This window comes from Arabidopsis thaliana, chromosome 3 (assembly GCF_000001735.4).
Source record: "Arabidopsis thaliana chromosome 3, partial sequence".
NCBI lineage: Eukaryota > Viridiplantae > Streptophyta > Magnoliopsida > Brassicales > Brassicaceae > Arabidopsis > Arabidopsis thaliana.
Genome location: NC_003074.8, coordinates 22395847 through 22418548, shown reverse-complemented (window position 1 = coordinate 22418548; position 22702 = coordinate 22395847). Strand labels below are relative to the sequence as shown.

Below are 22702 nucleotides of genomic sequence, written 5' to 3'. Positions count from 1 at the left end.
TCCATTTTGTCGTTGAATTTGTATTCATGGAATGTGCAGTAAAAGCAGATCTCTTTTCCATATTGCTTCCAGTTATTTGTACGTAGCATTCATTTATATATGCTTAACTTATCCATTAATTAACACATTATTCAAAGAAATGATATCCATGTGTAAATATATTATCCTAAGTGTATGTGTCTATAGTTGATCAAGACTAATAAGTATGCAACGGTCTTGTCTGTGATTAGTTATGTTGTTAGATGTAATTATCACATTGAGATATAAAATGATCATTTCCCACATGATATTTGTTCATATACGTGAACACAATGACGTTACAACCACCTAGCTATTTCGTTGCATTGCGATGACTTATCTCGGAATTATTTATATATATTTTATGCATAATAAAGTAATGGTTTCCTCGCTTCTAATCACCAAGGGACATAGTATGATGTTCTCAACAAGTGGACACTGGTAGTGTACATGTCTGCTAAACCCTCAAAAGTCAATAACAAATTTTGTATTATATCTGTTTGACTGTTTCAATAGCCAAAAACATTTAAGTCTGAAGTTATTATGTTCGCAAACATGCAAAATTGTACTGAATATACAAATATGATTAAGCCTTATGATCAAAGTCTCCCAAACACGATAACATCTTGTAGTGAAATATCTGAAAACTTTGATACTAAATCTTAAACACACACTACAAACAAATTGGTGCTGAATTTGGTGCAGTGATTTATCGGAGTAGATTTCCGAGAAACTCTTTTCAATTTTTGAATAATACCTAATAAGGCAATCCGGGGAAAAAGAGTAATAAATGTGTTCAAGAGAAAATTAGTGTATGGTTTAAATACACATCATATACACAAGACACGATTTTGTTACTTGGTGAAGCGAGAACGTACCCAAACCAAAATAGATATTTTGGCATTTCTTGTTGTCAACTATTGGGAAAAAATAATAGATTAGACGTACTAGTGTAGTTATAAATTAGTAGTTGACATGACATGGGAGAATACATTATGGAAGGAAAATGCAGAGTGAAGAACGTGTGGGGTCGAGAAACAGCAGACAAGTGTGCGTGGACCATCACCGCTCTGTTTTTGTGTTGTTCGTGAAGGTCGTGCCCTAACCGCAACCCCAAGCCGCCATTGCCGCTAACTTTAACACGTGGCGCTTCCCCATGTGATTTGTCTTTTACCGCCACGTCGGCCTAGCCCACAATCGTTCTTCATTGTGGTCTAGATAAAGCCCAACAGCCTCCGTGGGCTCGACCCGGAATTGCCGGGACAAAACTCTAATTTCTCAAACCAAAACCAAACTAACACTTTGTACCTGGCTCTTGTAGCTCGTGTGGTCTGTGAAGGTGCAACATATGATGTGTGTGATGCTCGAGCAAGGCACAGAAAGAGAAAGATAGATATAGACCAAAGAAAAAAACAGAGGATAAAAAAACCAACACTTTGTTTGCAAACCGATTGGTTGTGCCTACATAAGCCATAATAATCATATCCGCATCTAAGCAAGTTCACGGACAAGAAAAGAAAATGGAATATTTACATTCAATTAAAAGCAAGAACACCAAATTAAGTCATTGACGATCCAAAAGTGTTTTCCCCACTGTAGGTAACATACAAGAAGCCGTCTTCTTCCTTATTCTCATCGTAAATGGTTGACATCATCGCTCCTGCAATTGAGTTTCCAATATAAAAACCAACAGGTTTATGTAAGGACTAAAGAGTTGTTTAAGTAGAGATTGAGAGGAGGAGACAGTACCGGTGGGAGGAAGAACATTATCAACAAAGATGAAGATAGCTTTCTCTGCACTAAGTTGGATTCTCTTACGAATCACATACACAAACTGGCCTACCGTTAGATCAGCTGGGACAAGGTATCTGTAAAATGTAAAATCCAAAACATGAAAATTAAGCAAGAGAGACTCCAATGTTAAGAATCAGATTTGATATTATAAAGAAAAAGAGGATCATACTTCTTCTTGTCAATGTTTGGGATATCACTTTTCTCTGACTTCTCCACAATCACCTATTACAAAAGAGAGACATTAATATAACCATCTTATTCTGAAACTATGCATTGAACTCTCAACAAGAACCACATCTATCTATCAAAAAGTGTTATTTTTGCAAGATTTCAATCAATCAGGCCTCACAAGAGCTTCTCAAATAGGGTATATTCCTATGTGAGCAATATCAGGAAAACTAGGAAACAGAACAAAATCGATGGCAGTGACATAAGAAGAGAGTAAGAATACCGGGACTCTGTCAGAATACTTCTCTCTGATCCTTAAAGCCTCAGCTTTCCTCTTCTCTGCAATATAAATCAATCATCAACCAATCATACTAACTTAAATTACTGGAAAAAAGAAGAAGAAGATTTATATACCGAAATCATGATCCTGCCTGAAGCTGACGTTACTCATCTTCTTTTGATTCCTGAATATATATAACAAATTTCCAGAATCACCAACCCAAATAAGAAGAAAAGAAAAACGATAATTTACCAAATCCCAACACAAAACCCTAATTTTTCTACTACCCAAGTCGTAATACACTTATCTCTGTATATTCTTGTAGAAATCAAACATAAATTATATGCATAAACGAAATCAAATCGGAGAAAACTTACCTCTCTGGATTATGCGACTTGGTTAAGATCAAAAACTTTGGATTCGACTTTGTGTGATTCAATTAATCTTCGACTGCGATCGTCACAGTTATATGTGTATATATACAATTCGTGTAACCTTTTCCTTTTTTGTTTACCGAAAGATTATCGAATTAGTGAATGACACGTCAGCTGATAATTTAATTTAATCAATGCAAACCAAAAATCGAGGTAAATTAGCATGATTTAAGGAAATGTTTAAGTGATGTTGTTACCAAATACAATTGTAGTGGTTATTTATGCACTAAGGCCCATAACTAGTTAATAATAACTCATTACTCTATGAAGCCCATTATAAGTCTTCCGTATATTTGTTTTCATAGAAGATAAGAAACCCAGCCCAACGTTTTTTTTTTTTTTGGTGGTTCAGCTGAGATCAAACCAGCAGGACATATCTAAACCAGAAGTTTTTTCTGTATTAAAAGGTCAATAACTAAAGTTTAAGGACAAAAAATCTACATTGTTGAATGTTGATCATTCAAATTTGTAAGATCGTATACTTAAAATATAGTTTTAAGAGATTGTATATCATAATCCTTGACTTCAAATCAACGATGGATCAAAACTAGCTTTTTTTTATTGAACTTTTAATAGTCAACAGAATTGAAAACTGATTTATGATAGTCATTAAGATTCTAGCACAATATCCACACTAGTTCCAGGCTCGTAGCTTACGTAACGTAACCTATATGGTTATCATATACTTTTGAGGAACTCTCCCAGTAATTAAGTCATTGAAAACCAGTAGTGCCATGCGGCGGTAGGACTTTTTCGTCTAATTGTTTTTTGTAGGTTAACAATGGTTCAAACACTAATAATTTATATAGTTTCACCAAACAATTAAAGATAATACTACATGGTTGTGTTGGTTGTTGTATTGACAAATTATAAGTTCATACAATCTATCACTATCTTTACTTTTTCTTTTGTTTCCGCCGTCACTGTATCTATCCGCTAAGCGAGACAAATTTTTATCGTTTGTGTTGTAATGTGTCTCCTAAATATATAGTTGATCTAATTAATAATATATAAACCAACCAAAATGTGACATGCTTTGTTATGAATAAGAAAAAGTTACATTGTCCTTGTTTAGTGTTTGTGATTTGATTAAGATATTATGATATGACATGATTCACATAAGTTAACCCCACTAGCATTCCTGAACATAAAAATTGAAAACTTTAAATAAAGAGAAAACAGAAAGCTTTGCCCGTGAGTCGAGGTTAGCAAAGGAGACTATATACCGTCTATTTTGAGGACTTTAAGTTTATTTTGGGAAATTAGCAAATCTAAAAACATAGTGGAAGTGAATTGCAAATATGACATTTGACATAAACTGAGATAATTTGGTTACAGGGTTAATATATTTCTACATCGAAGTTAATTTTTTTACTTGTTTTATATCACTGTAACCAAATTACATGAATTTCCGTGAAACCGAATCACGAGTATGTATGCAAGGTAACACACGGTCGATGTGTCCCTCCACTAGCCAGTCATCAACCTATAGAATGTATAGAATGAGTTGATTAAATTACGCAAATTGGTCATTTTTTAATCCTAAAATATAACAACAAAGCAGAAAGAAATACTAGTTTAATAGAATACATGTTGTTAGACATATTACAAGGTGGTGGAAATTCACATGGAGGTTTCTTGTTTGTCTTGGAGGAAAAAAAACATGTCTCCCATTATTACAATGTCCAATTACAAAGATTTTTGTTTTTATATTATTTTGGCTTAAAAAATAGAAATATGTTTAGGGCAATCACATAAGCCATGTCTCCCTTCCATTCACACACAAACTACCAAAAGTTCCAACTTGTCTTCGCAATCCAGCTCCACCTCTTTTCTTTTTAATCTCCTTTTGGTATCCTCTATTCTATTACCGCCACCAATAAACGGCCACTTAAGTATTTCAAGTTTGTCAAAGAAGTGAAAAAAAGAAGAAGAAATGATATAGATGATTTTAGAAAAGAATGGTGGAATAAAACGATTTGATTATCGCAAACACGTGTAAACATCAACTAACATAGGCTAAAGATTTGTCATAATTTTAGTTTTGACCGTGTCTACTTGTCGTTCAAAATTAAACTTGATTAGCAAATGCAAGATTTTATAGTCAATATGTCATTTATTAGTTAGTTTATAAAAAATCTAGACTAGAGCCATGAGATCTTCTCCAGAGTTCATGCAATTTCAACCGTTAGATAAAAAAAAAAAACAGAGTGTGTTAATAGAAAGCAAGGGTAATTATGGAAAACAATGATTAACAATAAAGCCATCTGTATCAAATTCGCTTTTTGCTCTGAAACCTCGGTATATGTTTTTGATTTTTTTAATAGTACTGTCTTTCAGATTGATCGTTATCTAACGCGCCTCAACAGTTCTGGACTATTGAATTACTTACTGTAAGACAATCAACTAATAACTGACTCTTTTAGGTTTTTGGGTTTCGACAATTCAATTTATTTTCTTTCTTTTCTTCATACTCCTATTACTTATTTAGTTTGATCTAATGAATTATACACTATATGATCCCATATTCTTAATAAATAAGTAAATAATTTTGACTATTTTAAGTATTTTTACGATTTCGCTCTCAAAATGTTTTTTACCTGTAATTTCAAAAATAAATTTGACACATCCTTTTTTTTTTGTCAAACATTTGACACATCCTTTAAGTAAACAAATCTATTGGTTTGAAGAAAAAAGAACAAAAATCTTTTGGTTCATTTTCATTTGACCCTTGACTTAGTTTTTATACATATATAATGAAGTATATTTTTACTATCATACTATTTAATATAAAACATGTTACTGCACATATATATTAAATCACCCAATTGCTATTTCACTAAATAACAAATTATTTTACAAGATGCAAGTTTATTTTATAAATCGAACAAAATTTACGAAAAATGTAGAATAGTAATTTTGTCGATATGCATAAAATTTATTGGTTTCCTTGTTTTTTTTTTCCTCAATCCAGTGTTTTCCTTATTTATTATGTTGTCATCATAGTAATTTAGTCAATTTATGATTAAGGCTAAATTTATTCGATTAATGACACTTTGATTTCGATTTTCATGGCTTAAACTTATATAATCAATGATCTCTTGGAGAGTAAGAGTGACGCGCCGTAAGTGCGAGTAGGGTTAGAAACGAGGGGATATAAAATGAGTACAGATGTAGATAAGTAAATCTACAGACACAAGGCACCACACACACAGCAAAAACCAAATCCTTTACTTAAAAAAAAAAAAAAGAGAGCATTTTTTATGAAGATCATCACTTTGGAATGTTGTTGGAATCATCCAGAGTCAATATACATAAGCAACGAGAAGAAAGATTGTTATTAATACCGAGTGTGAGATAATGTGGGCGCCAATTTCAGTTTCAAGCTTTCATCTTCGTCTTCCTCTTTAAGTTCTGAGATCTAGGGTTTTTCTGGGTTTCTTTGTTCTCACTCTTAAATTCTCTTTCTGACTCTGTAAGATTGGTCATGCCCCTGCCCTTTGAGCAATTTCAAGGGAAGGGGGTTCTGGGTTTCTTAGATTCTTCTTCTTCTCCGGGATACAAAATCTGGGCTAATCCAGAGAAGCTCCATGGACGAGTAGAAGAAGATCTCTGCTTTGTTGTCAACAATGGTGGTTTCTCGGAGCCGACGTCTGTTTTAGACTCTGTTAGAAGTCCAAGCCCTTTCGTCTCTTCTTCAACCACCACGCTGTCTTCTTCTCACGGTGGTCCCAGCGGCGGCGGCGCTGCTGCTGCTACTTTTTCCGGCGCCGATGGGAAATGCGACCAAATGGGTTTCGAGGATCTCGATGGTGTTCTCTCCGGTGGCTCGCCGGGACAAGAACAGAGTATTTTTAGATTAATCATGGCTGGCGATGTAGTGGATCCGGGTTCGGAGTTTGTGGGTTTCGACATCGGTTCTGGATCCGACCCGGTTATTGATAATCCTAATCCACTCTTTGGATATGGCTTCCCTTTTCAAAACGCACCGGAAGAAGAAAAGTTTCAGATTTCAATAAACCCAAATCCGGGTTTCTTCTCGGATCCTCCGTCGTCTCCTCCTGCGAAACGGCTCAATTCGGGTCAACCCGGATCTCAACACCTCCAGTGGGTTTTCCCGTTCTCGGATCCGGGTCACGAATCTCACGACCCGTTTCTCACACCGCCAAAGATAGCCGGAGAAGACCAAAACGACCAAGACCAGTCAGCGGTAATCATCGACCAGCTATTCTCTGCGGCGGCGGAGCTCACCACAAACGGCGGAGATAACAATCCCGTTCTCGCGCAAGGGATATTGGCGCGGCTCAATCACAACCTTAACAACAACAACGACGACACTAACAACAATCCTAAACCTCCGTTCCACAGAGCAGCTTCGTATATAACAGAAGCTCTTCACTCTCTCCTTCAAGACTCATCATTATCACCACCGTCTCTCTCACCTCCTCAAAACCTAATCTTTCGGATCGCAGCTTACAGAGCTTTCTCAGAAACGTCACCGTTTCTTCAATTCGTCAACTTCACAGCAAACCAAACGATTCTCGAGTCATTCGAAGGGTTTGATCGGATCCACATTGTCGATTTCGATATCGGTTATGGAGGTCAATGGGCGTCTCTGATTCAAGAGCTCGCCGGAAAAAGAAACAGATCTTCATCAGCTCCGTCGCTAAAGATTACAGCTTTCGCTTCTCCTTCAACTGTCTCCGACGAATTCGAGCTCCGATTCACTGAAGAAAATCTCAGAAGCTTCGCCGGCGAAACAGGTGTCTCCTTCGAAATCGAGCTCTTAAACATGGAGATTCTCTTGAATCCAACTTATTGGCCACTGTCTTTATTCCGATCATCGGAGAAAGAAGCAATCGCTGTGAATCTCCCAATCAGCTCCATGGTCTCCGGTTACCTCCCATTGATACTTCGTTTCCTCAAGCAAATCTCACCAAACGTCGTCGTTTGCTCAGACAGAAGCTGCGACCGTAACAACGACGCGCCGTTCCCTAACGGTGTGATTAACGCGCTTCAGTACTACACATCTCTGCTCGAGTCTCTCGACTCTGGGAATCTGAATAATGCGGAAGCTGCTACGAGTATTGAGAGGTTTTGTGTGCAACCGTCGATACAGAAACTGTTGACGAATCGTTACCGTTGGATGGAGAGATCACCGCCGTGGAGAAGCTTATTTGGGCAATGTGGGTTTACTCCTGTGACGCTGAGTCAGACGGCGGAGACACAAGCGGAGTATTTGTTGCAGAGGAATCCAATGAGAGGGTTTCACTTGGAGAAGAGACAGTCTTCGTCGCCTTCACTTGTCTTGTGTTGGCAGAGGAAAGAACTTGTTACTGTCTCAGCTTGGAAATGTTAAGACGAAAAAGGAGGATATTTTCACGGTTTAATTTTCTTTTTGTAGCTTTTCAATTTGGGTTAGATCACGTTTTAATATGTTTGATTGTGATGTTAACCAATCAAATGATATATATATAATCTCCTTATGTTAGTCTTTCTTTTTTTTCCTTTTTATATTTCTGCATACTGAGATATGGATCCTTTAATACTTCATTTTTTAAGAGACAGAAGATTTGACATGTAATATGTTATAGGTACTAAAGATTAAGAGGTTTCTCAAAAAAAAAAAAAAAAAACTAAAACTTAAGCTGCCTTACACAAATTTCATTTTTCTCTTGGAAGGTCGACTATACTAAATTCGTAGTTCTTTATTCAAATACTAAGCATAGTAGTAATCCTTAACCTTAATCTAACAAACGAACACTGATAAATAAGAGATTTGTGGAGAAAGCTCTAAACCAATGCAAAAAAACTCAATCAGATCCTCAAAATGTCTTGGAATTCGAACGTGTAACCAAGAGGGTAACCAGGAGGGTCTTTGGCAGTAGCAGCGTTTATAAGTTTAGTCTTGCATTTTGGAAGTTTTTCCATGAAGATAGTAATTCCACAAGCTCTTAATAACCGGATCGGTCTTTTGAAATCGATGTCCCCCGTGATGACCATGATGTTGCAAGGAGTTTGGAAATTGGATGTGATGATATTGGCTTGTGCTGGCAAATCATCCGGCGATGTCGTGTTTACTCTCATACCTAACTTTAAAAACAAAACAAAAAGATGTAAATGATTATTGTATGCGTTTGTGAAAGTGAATCAACATAATCTTAAACAGTGGAGAAAGCTCATCAAAATAGAGTTCAAAACCACAACAGTAAATAAACATCATTTATAAATCATATTTGTACAACGATCCCGACTAACAATTTCATACACCTTAACACACAGAGCAGGCAAATAAAATATCAAACCTAAATTTCAATTACTTGTACGGGTCAAAACAGGTCACAAATACTAATTAGCAAGTATTTGCCTTGTAACGAGTCCTACACATATTTACGAAGCAAAAACTGTCATTTTTACTCACAGTGTCCCCATATAAAAATGTGGAGGTGAGTGTACCTCAAACAATTGTTTTGTGTTCTCTATATCCCACAGTACATGGAAACATAGTTTTCTAAAAATTATTATTAAAAAAATGATATTTCAGGGAATAATTTTCTTTTTAGCTTTTTAATTTAGATAATATCATGTTTTAATATGTTTGAGTGTAATGTTAACCAATCAGATAATATATATATAATTTCCTTATGTTATTCTTACTTTTTCCTTTTTTATTTTTCTGCATATTGAAATATGTTTCCTTTACCTTTATTATGGAGTATATTTTATCATTTTCCTTGAAATGTTTGTTAGAGACATACAATTTACCATGTGTTAATTAGGTCTACTAAAAATTTAAGCTAATGGTAAACAAACTTCATATTACTAAACTATGTATTAACTTGTGTTTTGGGGTTAATGTTGTAAACGATGAGATAACTTGTGTTTAAAGACTTTTTACCTTTTTAGTATAGTAAAGAGATTGCGTAATACGAGTTTTGTCCGTGTAATCAATCACATGGTCCTCGCAGAATTGCTGCTTAGATTTGATATTATCATAATACGACCACTTTATTACTTATTAATCAACCACTTTAGTAAGATTCTGCAGTGAAATTGTGAAAGTATAACATTTGTTTATTGTATTGGATAACAAAATCCACCCATGTCTTTCCTCTTCCCAATCATTTCTTAATTTTCGCCTCTTTATTAGTATCATTGATATTTGATTATTCATTTACATAGTTTCCTTTTTTCATTTCAGATTTTTTTTATAATTGCACTCTAAAAAGTCTGCTTGGGAACAACGCTTTCATTAACATCCCCACATGATTTTAGGCCTTTTTCCTTTAATCCATTATCTGGAAAACAGGAGGAAATTATTTTGGAAAGTAAATCAAGAATGAATCTCTAAATCAATTACCAAACGCCGCCGTTCCATTACCGGTCAGGCAAGACAGACCAACGGTCCGAGAATTCGCCTAACGAACCAGTTTACTCGCATTTAACCAAAAATTGCATACCGGTTCAATCAAACAACAGAACAGACCAATCTCAGAAAATCTGCAGCCATTTCACCATCATTGCTATATGTTGCTTTGAACTTCACTCTTGCGAGGGGAAAACTTTGTCAGTTTCTTCTTGAAGCTATATGTTTTCTTGGGATACAGCAATACAATCAAACTCCATGAAGTCTTACGAACGAGTAGGCTAATGCACCAGTGAAAATGTAACTATCAACTCTGTCCAATATGCCACCTGCAATTACAGAGGACTCGGTTAGAGAGGCAATGATAGACAAATTCCGGTCTGGTTTGACGTGTCATTACCGTGTCCAGGGATGAGTGAGCCGGAGTCTTTGACACCCGCATCACGTTTGATCATTGACTCAGTTAAGTCACCAAAGACCGATCCGAAGAAGTTAAGAACTCCAAAAGCTATGGTGCTGTTTAAATCGAACCAGTCAGAATAAAGACATAATAGACTCCAGGAATTCTATAGGATTTGAGTACCTGACAAGAGATTGAGGCCAGGACAACGATTTGGAGAGTAAAATGGTAATGGAAATACAACCAACAAGTCCTGCAAAAGCTCCTTCCCATGTCTTCTTTGGACTAATGCTAATAAGAGGAGTTCTACCAAATGCCTGCAACATTAGTTGATTAACTTCAGCCAGGAGAAGTTCTTGCGAGACTATATGCATGCCCTGAAAAGATACATACCTTGCCACCAAGAAAAGCAAACGTGTCTGAGGCAATTATACCACAGAAAGAAATCAATATAGCAACAAGTCCAACTGTCCAATGTGCTTGGCCGCCGAGGATAGTAGGCCAGCTTCTCCCAATTCCTATAAGTAATTAAACTGCTCAGGAGACTTGGCTTTGATTACTTTACGGATCAAAGCTAGGAAAGATAATAATAAGGGAGTGCTTGCCGGTGTTTAGAACTGGAGCAGTAAGACCACAACGTAGCTTAACCCAGAAACAAGGAAGATATCCACAGTAAAACAGGCCAAACATCGTACTACTCAGCTGAGAAAAACGCGGGTTTCCTCTCTGTAACAACAATGCCATTGCAACAACAAACGCCGCTGAAGTTATCGAGATATCTATATGACCAAAATACCTACAAAAAAGATAAAACCTTTATTCAGAACAAGAGAAAAGATCACAGGCTTTTGCGGTGTTTACTGACTGAAACTACTCACAATGTAAGTATGGGCATAAGAGCACAGATAATGGAGCAGACTCTAGAAAGATATCGTGGAGGAGGTGTCATTCCTTGAGCAATTCCTTTACTTCTCACCAGCTCGAAATATTCCCGGGCACTTAGAAGAACCGCAGCTGCTACTGCTACTGTGAATACCCATCCTCCAGCTAATACAATACCTCCTACAGACAATCCAATTCCTAGACCGAAAGTTACTCTTTTCTTAAACTGGCTTCTAGATTTTTGCTTCTGATCATCTAAACTCGAATCTTCTTCAACATTTTGCAATTCTTGATCTATGTTGTGTTCCTAAACAGACAATAGTTACAGCAATGCCATGATAAGTTTCTCAGCATCACATAGCAATCCACAAGAACGATTATTCGTACTACTAAGCTAACACATCAAGAGAAAGAGGAGTAAAGTTACCTCCTTTGAGTTGGCATCGTCACCAATTTGATTTGATTCAGCTCGAGCAACGGCCGTGATAACTCTCCGGTTAACAGAAATCGGAGTAAAGCGAGAATGAGACAACAATGGTTTCGGGTACTTTTCAGAGAATTGAGGAAGAATTAGATATTTCCTTGGAGAGGAACGGCAAGGGCATGTACAGAGAGAGCTCAATGAAAGCGGTAATGGCTTATACCTACAGACTTCAACAAAAGGCGCCATTGGAATCCGGTAATCGGAAAGAAGAAGAATTCAAAATCCTAAAATTTGGATAAAGGACAAATCTTTACGATAACGGAATCATGGAAGGAAGAGATTTTGAAGATTGTGTGATTCGGTGAATCTAATCGGAGCTTATACGTTTTGTACGGTGGAGATGCTAATGGTGGACCTTGGTGGTACGACGAGAGAGGATCTGAAACCCACGCGCCCCTGTTAGCGCGTTGATAACTCTCCTTCTTTGTTATTGCCCGAAAGTCTCTGGCTGCAAAGGAAGGTCTTACGTGGAACTGGAAGCTGACCTGAGTGTCAAGTGGCATATTGTTTTGTTTGTTCCTTGGATAAAGGATTGTCTTGTTCTTCATGTGTGTTTTAAGCGTTCCTCAAGGTCTTCACAATGTGGATGGTGTTAGTCCTACAGGAGTGAAGAAGTTTGCATCTTACATCTTAGTATCAGAGGAAGAAACAGAGGAATCGGATGGAGACTGTGGTAGGGCATAAAAGAGCGAAGACCCCAAAGGGCAAGCAACTTTTGATCAGTAGATTTTGGGATCTTTGTTAGTCTTCGAGTTGAACAGATTCTCAAGGACAAGCAACTTTTGAGCACTGTGACTTATGTGGAACCTTATAACCTTGAAACTTGTCTTGGAGTAATATGCAAATTTACCAATTGTTCATGTTAGAGGGAAAATGTATGAGATTGGTGAATTGCTTTCAGAAATATTGCTCTATTAGATGAATCAACTACTAGTCAAAGCCCTTGCTCGAGGACAACGTCTACATCCTTTGCACTTTTAAAGAGCTCAACAAATTCCTGTGGAGGGAAAGAGGTTACTGTGGCGATCCATGGCTCAGAGTCTTCTCCATGTTCAAATGATCTTGAAGGTGATTCAACAGACTCTGCTCTTCCTTGCAATCTAATTCCCACGAGAACATTGACAGCGGTACTCACAAACTCTTGTTGGTCTTGTCTCAATGGTTTCTAAATTCTAATCTTATGAAAGCTTAATATCTAAGAAAAAGATTTAAACTTTGCTTCTTTTTGGTCTTCTGATCTTTAGTGATCAGAAGTAGAGGCGATATAGTATCTATGTAAATCAGCATTAATTAGTTGAAGTACTTGAAAAATATCTGATCATTTCATTCTTAATGATATGAGTCATCAATTAATCCTCTCTTCATGATGTGATAATGAATGCTTGAGAAAATTGCAGAAGAAAACAATGAACAAAAACTATTATTACACTTACGTTCTATACGCCCATTAAAGAAGATGATCAAAGCCTAACACTATCTACAAAGAAAAAAAGTTACAACCACAATCAAATCCTTTACGCGGAGAAACTAGAATTCAATAAATGGCGAACAGAGGATGCTACGTGACGGTTAAGTAACTAAAATTTAAATTTGTTTAATTAGTTTTTGATGGTTTAGTAGTTGTCAAATAAACCGACAAGTGAAAAAAGGAAATTAACACGAGTTAACTTTTTTTGTTTAAAGGAAATTTGAATCCCAAACACATGTGAAAAAAGGAAACTTGAAACCTAAACACATGAGAGAGTTTATAAATAGTAGTCGGTCGCTGCTCTTCAATTATCTTCTCGAATCTAATCGATTGATTTCTCATTTGGATTCGTCAAGAGAATCACTGAAGCGTTTGTGTTCCAAGTAGAAAGATATGGCAACTCTTGAAGATTCTTTCCTTGCTGACCTTGACGAGTTATCTGAGAATGAAGCAGAATTGGACGAGAATCATGGTGATGTTGGAAAGGAGGAAGAAGATGTGGATATGGATATGGCGGATTTAGAGACACTTAACTATGATGATCTCGATAGTGTTTCTAAGCTTCAGAAGACTCAGAGATATGATGATATTATGCACAAAGTAGAGGAGGCTCTTGGGAAAGATTCTGATGATCATGAGTATAAGCTTATTGTGGATTGTAATAAGCTTTCGGTTGATATTGAGGATGAAATCGTTATTGTCCACAACTTTATCAAAGAAAAGTACAAGCTTAGGTTTCAAGAGCTTGAGTCGTTGGTTCATCACCCTATTGACTATGCATGTGTTGTCAAGAAGATTGGCAATGAGACGGATTTGACTCTTGTTGATTTTGCTGGCCTTGATCTTACTCCAGCTATTATCATGGCTATTTCAGTTACTGCTTCAACTACGAAAGGGAGTGCACTGCCAGAGGATGTTTAGCAAAAGGTGTTAGAGGCTTGTGATCGGGATTTAGATCTTGATTCCGCAAGAAAGAAGGTCCTTGAGTTTGTTGAAAGTAAGATGGGTTCTATTGCTCCTAATCTTTCCGCCATTGTTGGGAGTGCTGTTGCAGCCAAACTCATGGGGACAGCTGGAGGTTTGTCAGCACTTGCTAAAATGCCTGCCTGTAATGTTCAAGTTCTTGGCCACAAGAGGAAGAACCTTGTTGGGTTTTCTTCTGCAACGTCTCAGTCCCGTGTGGGTTATCTGGAGCAGACAGAGATTTTCCAAAGCACGCCTCCTGGACTTGAGGCTCGCGCTGGCAGGCTCGTGGCTGCAAAATCAACTTTGGCAGCTAGAGTTGATGCTACTAGAGAGGATCCGTTAGGGATAAGTGGAAAAGCTTTCAGGGAGGAGATCCGTAAGAAGATTGACAAGTGGCAAGAACCTCCTCCTGCAAGGCAGCCTAAGCCACTTCCTATTCCTCATTCTGAGCCGAAGAAAAGAAGGGGTGGTCGCCGTCTAAGAAAACTGAAAGCAAGGTATCAAGTAACAGATATGAGGAAGCTGGCCAACAGGACGGCCTTTGGTACACCTGAAGAGAGCTCCCTCGGTGATGGACTAGGAGAAGGTTATGGAATGCTTGGACAGGCAGGAAGCAAGAGGCTGCGAGTATCCAGTGTTCAGAGCAAGCTTAAAATTAATGCCAAGGTCGCCAAAAAGCTTAAAGAAAGGCAGTATGCGGGTGGTGCAACTACCTCTGGTTTGACATCAAGCTTGGCTTTCACTTCTATGCAGGGAATAGAGTTGTGCAATCCTCAGCAAGCTTTAGGATTAGGAAGTGGGGCTCAAAGCACTTCTCAGAGTCAGGAACCTTCTCGAAGCTGAAGAAGATCTAAAATATGCAAGACAGAGATACAAGCTTACAAGTGTTGAAAAGCCGAGCAATAAAAGTGTAAAAATGATACAAAGGTGGAAAGAAACTGCTTTCTCTATCTCATGTCTGTTTTAAGGTTTCTTCGGTCACTAAAGAGACAAAAGACATTGTTTGTTTGATCAGTCTTTGAATCACTTTTTGAAACGAAAATAAAAATATAGATGTACTCTCATCGTTTTAGTATCATCGATCATCATCATAAACAAACCAGAGAAACAAGAAACAGAGAGAAATAGTCTCATCGTTATACTCTCAACACATATAAAAACGTAAATTTGTTTTATCTATAATCTTTGATCAATTCTCCAAAATTTCTTCTTCTTAGCGCTGCTATCTGATCCAGGTAGTTTCTATTTCTCGCTCTTTTCTCTTGTAGTTTCTCCCATTTAGTATCTTTCTTTGCTTCAAGTTTTATTTGTGTAGCACGTCGGGTGTATGGACCAGACTAGGACAAATGAATAGTAAACCAAGAAGATGCAACAGGGTAATGGAGAACCGAGTCTTGTTGGTCTATTCGTTGTCCAAGTCCATGGTTCTTAGATGGAAACTAGAAGAAGATACTAAAAGTTGCACATGATTTAGCTCTTTCTTTCCTCATCAGTAAAAAACATAAGCATGAAACATTGCCGTTGTAGTTCATCTCTGTTCAATATTGATGTAAGAAATTATGTGGTAAAGGAAGAGAAAAGCATTTGGAACAAACATATACATACACTGACTAATGCAGACACGGAGGAAGGTTTGAGATGGAAAATGAAGTTAAGAAATATAAGAGAATTAGTGGAGAAAGAACCAACGCAAAGTCATTTGGATTACAAAAGTTGAAAAAAACATAGCAAACTGAGTTACGAAACACAAATCTTCTAGGACACCTTTTTAAGGCGAAATTGACAAATACAGAAGAGAAAAAAATGTCCGACTGAAAAGAGTTAAAAGTCTTTTTTTTTTCCTTCGTGGCGGGTGAGGGATTAATTTCAAGGTGGGTGGTTTATGTCCTCTTCATAATGTATCCCAAAATTAGACCGATGAGTCCGACCAAAAGAACGTACATGAATGGGATACCACCACTTTGGCTCTTTTTGCTTTCACGCCTTAACTGATCCTGCCACATCAAACCAAAATCTTTGTCAGATAAACAATCTCAAGATTCTAAACTAAGCTTGTGGAATATTCATACAAGACTGGTTTTGATTAATGGTATGGTGAGATAAGTCAACCATGGAAACAGAAGCCAATGCAAAAGATAAGTTAAAGCATCTCTTCACAAAAACAAATGATGACTTTAAGCATACCTTCTCAAAACCATGGAAAAACACTACAAACGCTACAGATTGCTAATCATCAAAGTAACAAGAGCATGGAGGAGATTCAGAGATAATAAAGGATCCAAGTGAGAGTTGTTTTACCAGTTCTCTTTGAAGTCTGTTGTTCAGTTGAATGGCAGACTGTTTTTCTTCGGTTAGCTTGGTAATGAGTGCCCTCGCCTGAAATCATACAAAATTCAGCGGTAATAGAAATAATGTAGAATGACTGAAGCAAAATAGTGTATAGTAAGTGGTAACTGTGTCAAAATAACATCTACGAGGATTTGGTGCACAAAAAGACAATTAATGGACGGCTTGAGCACTGGACAGGCTTCTAAAAATGTAGTGAACCTTTTAAGTAATCAACATAAAGAAAGATTCTCAACCTAGTAAATCAGCCTAAAAGGCAACTTTCCAGTAAAGCTACCTCCAAAAATCAGTTTTAAACAGAGCAAAAGCAAAAGATGATGTCACATGGTTTTGACGGTGACAAACTTGGAAGAATTGTGAAAAATACCTCAGATGTGTTTTCTTGATGTCCAGCCTTGTTGTCCACGATAAATCTCTCAAACTAAAATTAAACATGAAAATCTACATATAAATATGTCTACCAGAGAAACTGAAATCTAAACTTAAGTTAACATGTACTAACCGAAAATTCAGAACCATGTCCATTATCTGAGACAGAAGCCCTGGGTGAAGAACCCTCTTCAGATCCTTCGTGAACCGGTGATGGTGGTCGTGGTGGAGCAACATAAGTAACTCTCAGTTTAGTTTCCTCAACTCGATGTCCAGCCTCTTTGCTAAACTGCAAAATTTCATTACAAGAAACAAGAAAAATACTGCTTTTAAGTAAAACCAACACCAAACTGTAACCATCCATATGAAAACTGTAACCATCCATATAATAATATACCATCTCAGGAGTAACTTCCTTGGCTGTGACACCAGGACTAGCTATCACACCTTGAAGCAGAAACTTGTCCTTGCACTGCATATCGGAAGGAGCTTCCTTTTGAGCTTGCATGGTCACTATATCAAACCAGACATTAAGAATTCATCAAATTCCCTAATCCAATAACCAATTTAGCAAATCGAAATTAACAAAAAAAAACACAAATCGAGAACAGACCAAGAACTTCGCAAGTAGACCTCGGGAGAACAACTCCAGTATTAGGCCTAACACAATACTTTTTCGGATTCGTCGTCTTAACCTAAATCATCACGAGAAGCCTCAGAAACACGAAACAATTTTTCTCGATTCCAAAATTGATAAGGCTAAATAAGAGAATTATAACCTTAAAGGCAACATTATTGTCGGTCTTGTTCGTCAAATAGAGAGAGCAAGAGATCTGCTTCTTCAATTCAACTACATCAAATCAGAGAAGAAGCTTAACACATAGATCTGGGGCAATAAGACATGCGAAATATTGAAAGAGTTATGAATAAAGCTTACAAGGGAATTGAAGATCGAGAGGCTCGACGGTGAGAAGCTCGCTGTTACTCATCCCGATCAGATCGCGGTTACTCATCCCAATCAGATCGATGTTACTCATCCCGATCAGATCGCCGGAGATTCAAATCGATTTTCCGAGAGAAAAAAAAAACGGTTTCCCGGCGATTAGATTCGTCCCGTGACACCGTCTCCGGTTCAGAGAGAGAGCAGTCGTCGATCGAGAGAGATTAGACAGAGCTAATGAATAGAGTGGGACATCGCTATTTGTCTTGTTCATTTCTCAAGGGTAATACTGTCAATTCATTTAAAATTGATAAAAACGCAAACGCGCCCTAATCGCAAACGCGTGGAGATGAATTACAACAACAACAATTCAACTAAAGTAAAGAATATACATTATAATCTGATCATATTTCACAACGTAACGTATAACTTTCTTTTTTTTACTGTTACCAAGTACTCACCAAATGCAAAAACCTATTACTTATAAGGCTATAACACAGTACATATATTTTTCTTCTTCTTTCTGACATGACTTAGTAAAAATACAAAACCATATAAACTAGTCTTATTCGACATTATGCTCTACTTTCTTAAGAGAAACATTTTCATCATTTTTCGTAAATTCTTAAATGTCTTTCTTTGACAGGAATCTGTGTCAACCTTTGCATATTCTCAACCTTAACGTCAACCTATCAGCCTTTAATATTGAAATGAATAACATCACATACCTAACTAAAAGAGCGAATATGATCATAAAGAATATGTGTTTTTTTTTAATCCTTATCACCAACCCACGAATAATAAAAGCTATACAGTGAAGAAAGAGTTACAAATCTTTGACATGACTTTAAAAACTAAACGAAGAAACATTTATCTGTCTTTACTTAGAAGCAACAGATTGTGGTTGCTGACCTGTTGTTGTTCTAGATGCAAAACCAGCAAACCAAGCAACTCTCATGAGTTGCATTCCCAAGATCAATACCCACCAAGAGACAAGCCCACGAAGCATATGAACCACCCAAACCGGTGCGTTGACCTCTGCACTAAGTGTCAACCCTCTCATCAGTTGCAAGATTCGGTAAGCCTCGTAGACAACTGGTGTGACTAGCCAGACCGGTGATTGCCAGTGCCATGTGAGGATCTCTGTTAATGTCTGAACAGCAAGGAGAATGAAGTACGGGAAGAGGATAACAGCGGACGAGAGGAAAGGAATCTGGGGCTGGAGAGAAGCGAGAAGGCCAGATTGGGATCCGAAGAGAAGTAACATTGGGACTAGAAACCCGATTATGAGTGAAAACATGTTCCAGAACTTATAGCTAAATGGTGGTTTGCTGTTGCAGGACTGTGATGGGTCTTTAGGACGTGCGCAAGAATCAGCCATTAAGAGGAAAAGGGTTGCTCCAAGATTGAAAATGCAATCTAGACCGATCAAAGAAAGTAGACTAACCACGTTGGAACCGAGAAAAACCGATGACAACGGAAGCCATAAAGTAGGCGCCATACCGCTTGTGAGGAGAACAGATGGACCCAAAAGCCATATTGGCCATTTAAGTACCTGAACTTGAGAATTAGTTCGTTGTTGCGCTGACATATCTACTTTCTCTTCCTCTGCACTCTCGGAGACAATAGATTCGAACACATTCGCGGTTTTGTCCAATACTATATCAGCAGCTTCTTCTGCAGAAGCATGAATGAAAGGTGACGGTTCCCACTGAGACAGCTTTGGTGTGCATAAGACACGGAGATTTCTGAAACGGAAATTACAAGATCCAGTCTTTAGTTTCTGCAACATATTCGGATTCTTGAGACGGACTCTTGGAGTCATAGTGCATAGAGACTTTGTAAGAGATACCATTCCTTGGCTCACCATTGAAGTCTCTAAAAAAAGCTTCAAACTCTGTTCTTAACATAAACAAACAAAACAGAACATTTCAAAATCATCAGGACCAAGACGATACATGGACACAGGGGAAACACTTGAAGCTACTAAACCGGATAATCGATATCAAATCAATACAAGTCAGAATCAAAACCGGTAAGTGAAGCAATTAAGCATAAGGAGGGATAAACCAAATTGAAGTCGATTATCAAAATATATACCGATCAATTTTACCATGAATTCTCGGGAAGGTAATCACGATAACATATAAGGAAATCGAATTAAAGAGTAAGAAGCCGATATGAAATCGGAAAAATAAAATAAAAACACTCACCGGCGAATCGCAGAACGGTAAGATCCCTAATCCGTTGGCTGTTTCTTCTCTTAACGTCTCCGGAGAGAAAAATCTTTAGAATAAACTTGAATGTGACGTGTTTGGATACTAAGATAATCATGTCCGGAACAAAAATACAAAGAGCTACTATGATTATACGACGACGTGTTGATAACTTGAATAGTCGGCCCATCCTTTTTAAAAAGCCCACTATAGATCGGTAGCTTATGTTTATATTTTGTTATAATTTTTGATAAGGAGGATTTACGTGTCTTCAAAAAGCTAAGACGATGGCCATGGTGGCACTGTTCACCGTTGACGTTGTTTTTGTCACTGCCAAATGAAACGTCTTAGCCCGCGTAGTTCTTTTGGCAGTTGGAGTGGTCTAATCTCGTACTTTCCGACGTCTCTTTGTCCCTGCAGGGAGTTTATGCATTATTTTGGTCGTATGGATTAAAGGTACGTATGGAATGGTAGTAACAATGATAACGAGATTTTGATAATAATGATGGTGTGAACAGAAATGTAAAAGTGAGTCATTCTCATTGGCTTCGGACAAGCAAATCTAGTGAAATGTTACTTTACCAAGTCACGACACTATCCAAAAACCAGACTTATTGAAACCATTTGTTTGGCTACCAACTTTTGTATTGCACTAATTCATAATCGAGATTTACAATCAGAATGGATCATGTAAAAAGTTACTTATGAGTTTTTGTTTTCTTTTAATTTGGAATCTCTTACTATGATTTAATTCATGATTTTGTATTATTTTATTTTTCATTTATGCATACATTTTTTTTTTATTACAAAAAGGGTATTTTGAAACGATTTTGCGCTTGGTACACTAAGAATTTAGGGTTTGGGAAAGGAGACTTTGAGAGTTGAGACGTGACTTCAAGAAAACAGGACAGAGACGGAATTTTGAGAAGCATGCATCTTTTCCTCCGTTTTAGTCCTTTTGAACTTGAGACTCGAAAGAAAACTGCAAGACAAAAACTTGAATTTTACTATTAAAACAAGTTCTAATTAGTCTAGTTTGGGGTATGGGAACAATAAGACAGGTAAAAGTATATATTAGAGAGCTGTCCGATTTAGTTGACTGTTCATTAAACTTTTTTTTTTTTTTTGATTGATGATGACTTTTTTTTTTATCGTATCCATAATGTACCACATATTTTGTTTATCAGAAAAAATTAATACCGTTTGGTATCTCTATCTTTTTACCTATATTAGTATATTACAGACCTTTTTCTTGCCACTTCTGTTATTTTGTTGTCGTTTTTTTTTCATTTTGAAAACTTTTATCATTTCATGTCACTGATCGTATCTACTAGAATTTTAACTGGTCCAAGTATTAAAGCATGTACACGTTATCCATTAATCAATTGATTCAGTTATTTGAGTCACAATGTAAGTCGTAATTCAAAGCGGTTAATGTTCTTGAAAGTTACTTTATGAATCAGTTGACCATTTAAGCTTTAGCGTATTACGTGGGAGTCACTGTTTTTTTTTTTTTTCTTTTTCAAATTAATATATATATATATATATATATACATTTGTTCTCGATAACTAATGTAAATTTCTAACAAACGAGTTGGTTTTCCAAATAGAATCTTGTATTGAAACTTTTTCTATGTTGACTTGTTGAGAGATAACGGTGGTTGTCTTTAGTGAGTCATTATTAGAGGTTTCTTTTTTCATTAAATCAAACAAACTGAAGTTAGGAAAATCAAACAAAAAAAGGAGAAGTCGAAAACATTTAACTAGAAAAATAAAATTAAATGAAGAAGACTTGAAGCTGAAACTGGTGCATTGAGTCAGAGAGACACTTTAATCACGCCCCAACCAAACATCTTTTCGTTGTGCTTCTCTGTTTTAAACCACACCCAATGTGATTTGTCTCCTTTGTTTTCTTCTTTCTCTGTTATCAGTTTTAAATAATATAATGTAAGATTACAAACAAATTATATTAAAAAAATTAAGAGAAAGAAAACGATAGCTTATAGTCATAGTTTAAACCCATTTTAGGTCACAAAATATTTGTTGCCTGATTCTAATTTGTTATTTTTTCTTTTAATTCTTTTATCTAGTTACTTTGTGGTTATCCGTCCTTTCATGCAATATCATTGGTTGCTAAGTGAAAACAAGATTGTAAATTCACAGTAAATCTAAAAACAATTTCCGGGTTTTGGTTGTTTTAACCCGGTTTAGTCTTCCCTAAGAATGAGTGCATTACCAATCAACAGCAACATAATTGTGAAGTAAGCCATAAGTTGAGCAGACCAAACTAGTTCAACTTTCTAATCGTATTTTATTTATTTATTAATTTTAGTTGAAGATTTGAGTTTGCTTTTACTTTATACTTTTCATAGGCGAATATTAGTGAAGGTTAGTGTCAGTCTCAGGATCTTTGTACCAACGGCTGGCATCAAATGGCCTCACAAATTTAGACAGAGAAGATGCATTTAATAAAATTAGATTTTTTACGATTTAACTCTCCATCTATTTTTGTCACTCACTATATTTTTCATTCCAGATTCATGCAATTTAATGCCTCCAAAATTTGGAAAA

At 36.8% G+C, this 22702-nt stretch overlaps 5 protein-coding genes, 1 long non-coding RNA gene and 2 pseudogenes across 14 annotated transcripts; 3 read left to right on the top strand and 5 right to left on the bottom strand.

Moving 5' to 3' along the window:
- Positions 1-1000: 1000 nt before the first annotated feature.
- Positions 1001-2798, bottom strand: ATG8G (Ubiquitin-like superfamily protein). The gene is made up of 6 exons (NM_115928.5): positions 2638-2798; positions 2395-2444; positions 2264-2319; positions 1982-2034; positions 1768-1886; positions 1001-1678 (listed from the first exon to the last, which is right to left on the bottom strand). The coding sequence occupies exons 2-6, from the start codon at positions 2429-2431 to the stop codon at positions 1578-1580; spliced, it is 366 nt and encodes a 121-aa protein (NP_191623.1). The 5' UTR covers positions 2432-2444; positions 2638-2798; the 3' UTR covers positions 1001-1577.
- Positions 2799-5885: 3087 nt separating this feature from the next.
- HAM2 (GRAS family transcription factor) lies at positions 5886-8309 on the top strand. Its single transcript, NM_115927.5, has one exon. The coding sequence runs from the start codon at positions 6182-6184 to the stop codon at positions 8051-8053; it is 1872 nt and encodes a 623-aa protein (NP_191622.1). The 5' UTR covers positions 5886-6181; the 3' UTR covers positions 8054-8309.
- Positions 8310-8655: 346 nt separating this feature from the next.
- On the bottom strand, positions 8656-9137 carry AT3G09485. The gene has a single exon (NR_141539.1). It is a non-coding gene; the product is annotated as an other RNA (long non-coding RNA).
- A 664-nt stretch (positions 9138-9801) lies between these two features.
- CDS5 (cytidinediphosphate diacylglycerol synthase 5) lies at positions 9802-12236 on the bottom strand. Of its 2 annotated transcripts, NM_115926.4 has the most exons (7): positions 11770-12236; positions 11339-11649; positions 11066-11256; positions 10854-10978; positions 10644-10777; positions 10461-10576; positions 9802-10389 (listed from the first exon to the last, which is right to left on the bottom strand). In NM_115926.4, exons 1-7 carry the CDS (start codon positions 12010-12012, stop codon positions 10310-10312), a joined length of 1200 nt encoding a protein of 399 aa, NP_191621.1. In that variant the 5' UTR covers positions 12013-12236; the 3' UTR covers positions 9802-10309. The 2 variants fall into 2 exon arrangements, with proteins under 2 accessions (NP_191621.1, NP_001327716.1); NM_001340052.1 differs by having other exon boundaries at positions 9929-10389; positions 10461-10777; positions 11770-12216.
- Positions 12237-12719: 483 nt separating this feature from the next.
- On the top strand, positions 12720-13002 carry AT3G60613 (annotated as a pseudogene). Its single transcript has one exon.
- Positions 13003-13500: 498 nt separating this feature from the next.
- On the top strand, positions 13501-15312 carry AT3G60610 (annotated as a pseudogene). The gene has a single exon.
- A 512-nt stretch (positions 15313-15824) lies between these two features.
- Positions 15825-18439, bottom strand: VAP27-1 (vesicle associated protein). 3 transcript variants are annotated; one of them, NM_115924.4, is made up of 8 exons: positions 17913-18439; positions 17755-17825; positions 17589-17670; positions 17373-17488; positions 17109-17264; positions 16974-17027; positions 16559-16636; positions 15825-16254 (listed from the first exon to the last, which is right to left on the bottom strand). In NM_115924.4, exons 1-8 carry the CDS (start codon positions 18010-18012, stop codon positions 16141-16143), a joined length of 771 nt encoding a protein of 256 aa, NP_567101.1. In that variant the 5' UTR covers positions 18013-18439; the 3' UTR covers positions 15825-16140. The 3 variants fall into 3 exon arrangements, with proteins under 3 accessions (NP_567101.1, NP_001030904.1, NP_001030903.1); NM_001035827.1 differs by having other exon boundaries at positions 15846-16254; positions 16559-17047; positions 17913-18154; NM_001035826.1 differs by having other exon boundaries at positions 15846-16254; positions 16559-17027; positions 17913-18154.
- On the bottom strand, positions 18292-20321 carry AT3G60590 (cytochrome P450 family protein; the record flags this gene model as incomplete). 4 transcript variants are annotated; one of them, NM_115923.3, is made up of 3 exons in its annotated part: positions 18368-19663; positions 19783-19812; positions 20129-20214. In NM_115923.3, one exon carries the CDS (start codon positions 19504-19506, stop codon positions 18796-18798), a length of 711 nt encoding a protein of 236 aa, NP_191618.2. The 4 variants fall into 4 exon arrangements, with proteins under 4 accessions (NP_850729.2, NP_191618.2, NP_001118866.1 ...); NM_001125394.1 differs by having other exon boundaries at positions 18796-19663; positions 19783-19817; positions 20129-20175; NM_180398.4 differs by having other exon boundaries at positions 18292-19812; positions 20129-20234.
- Positions 20322-22702: the final 2381 nt, after the last annotated feature.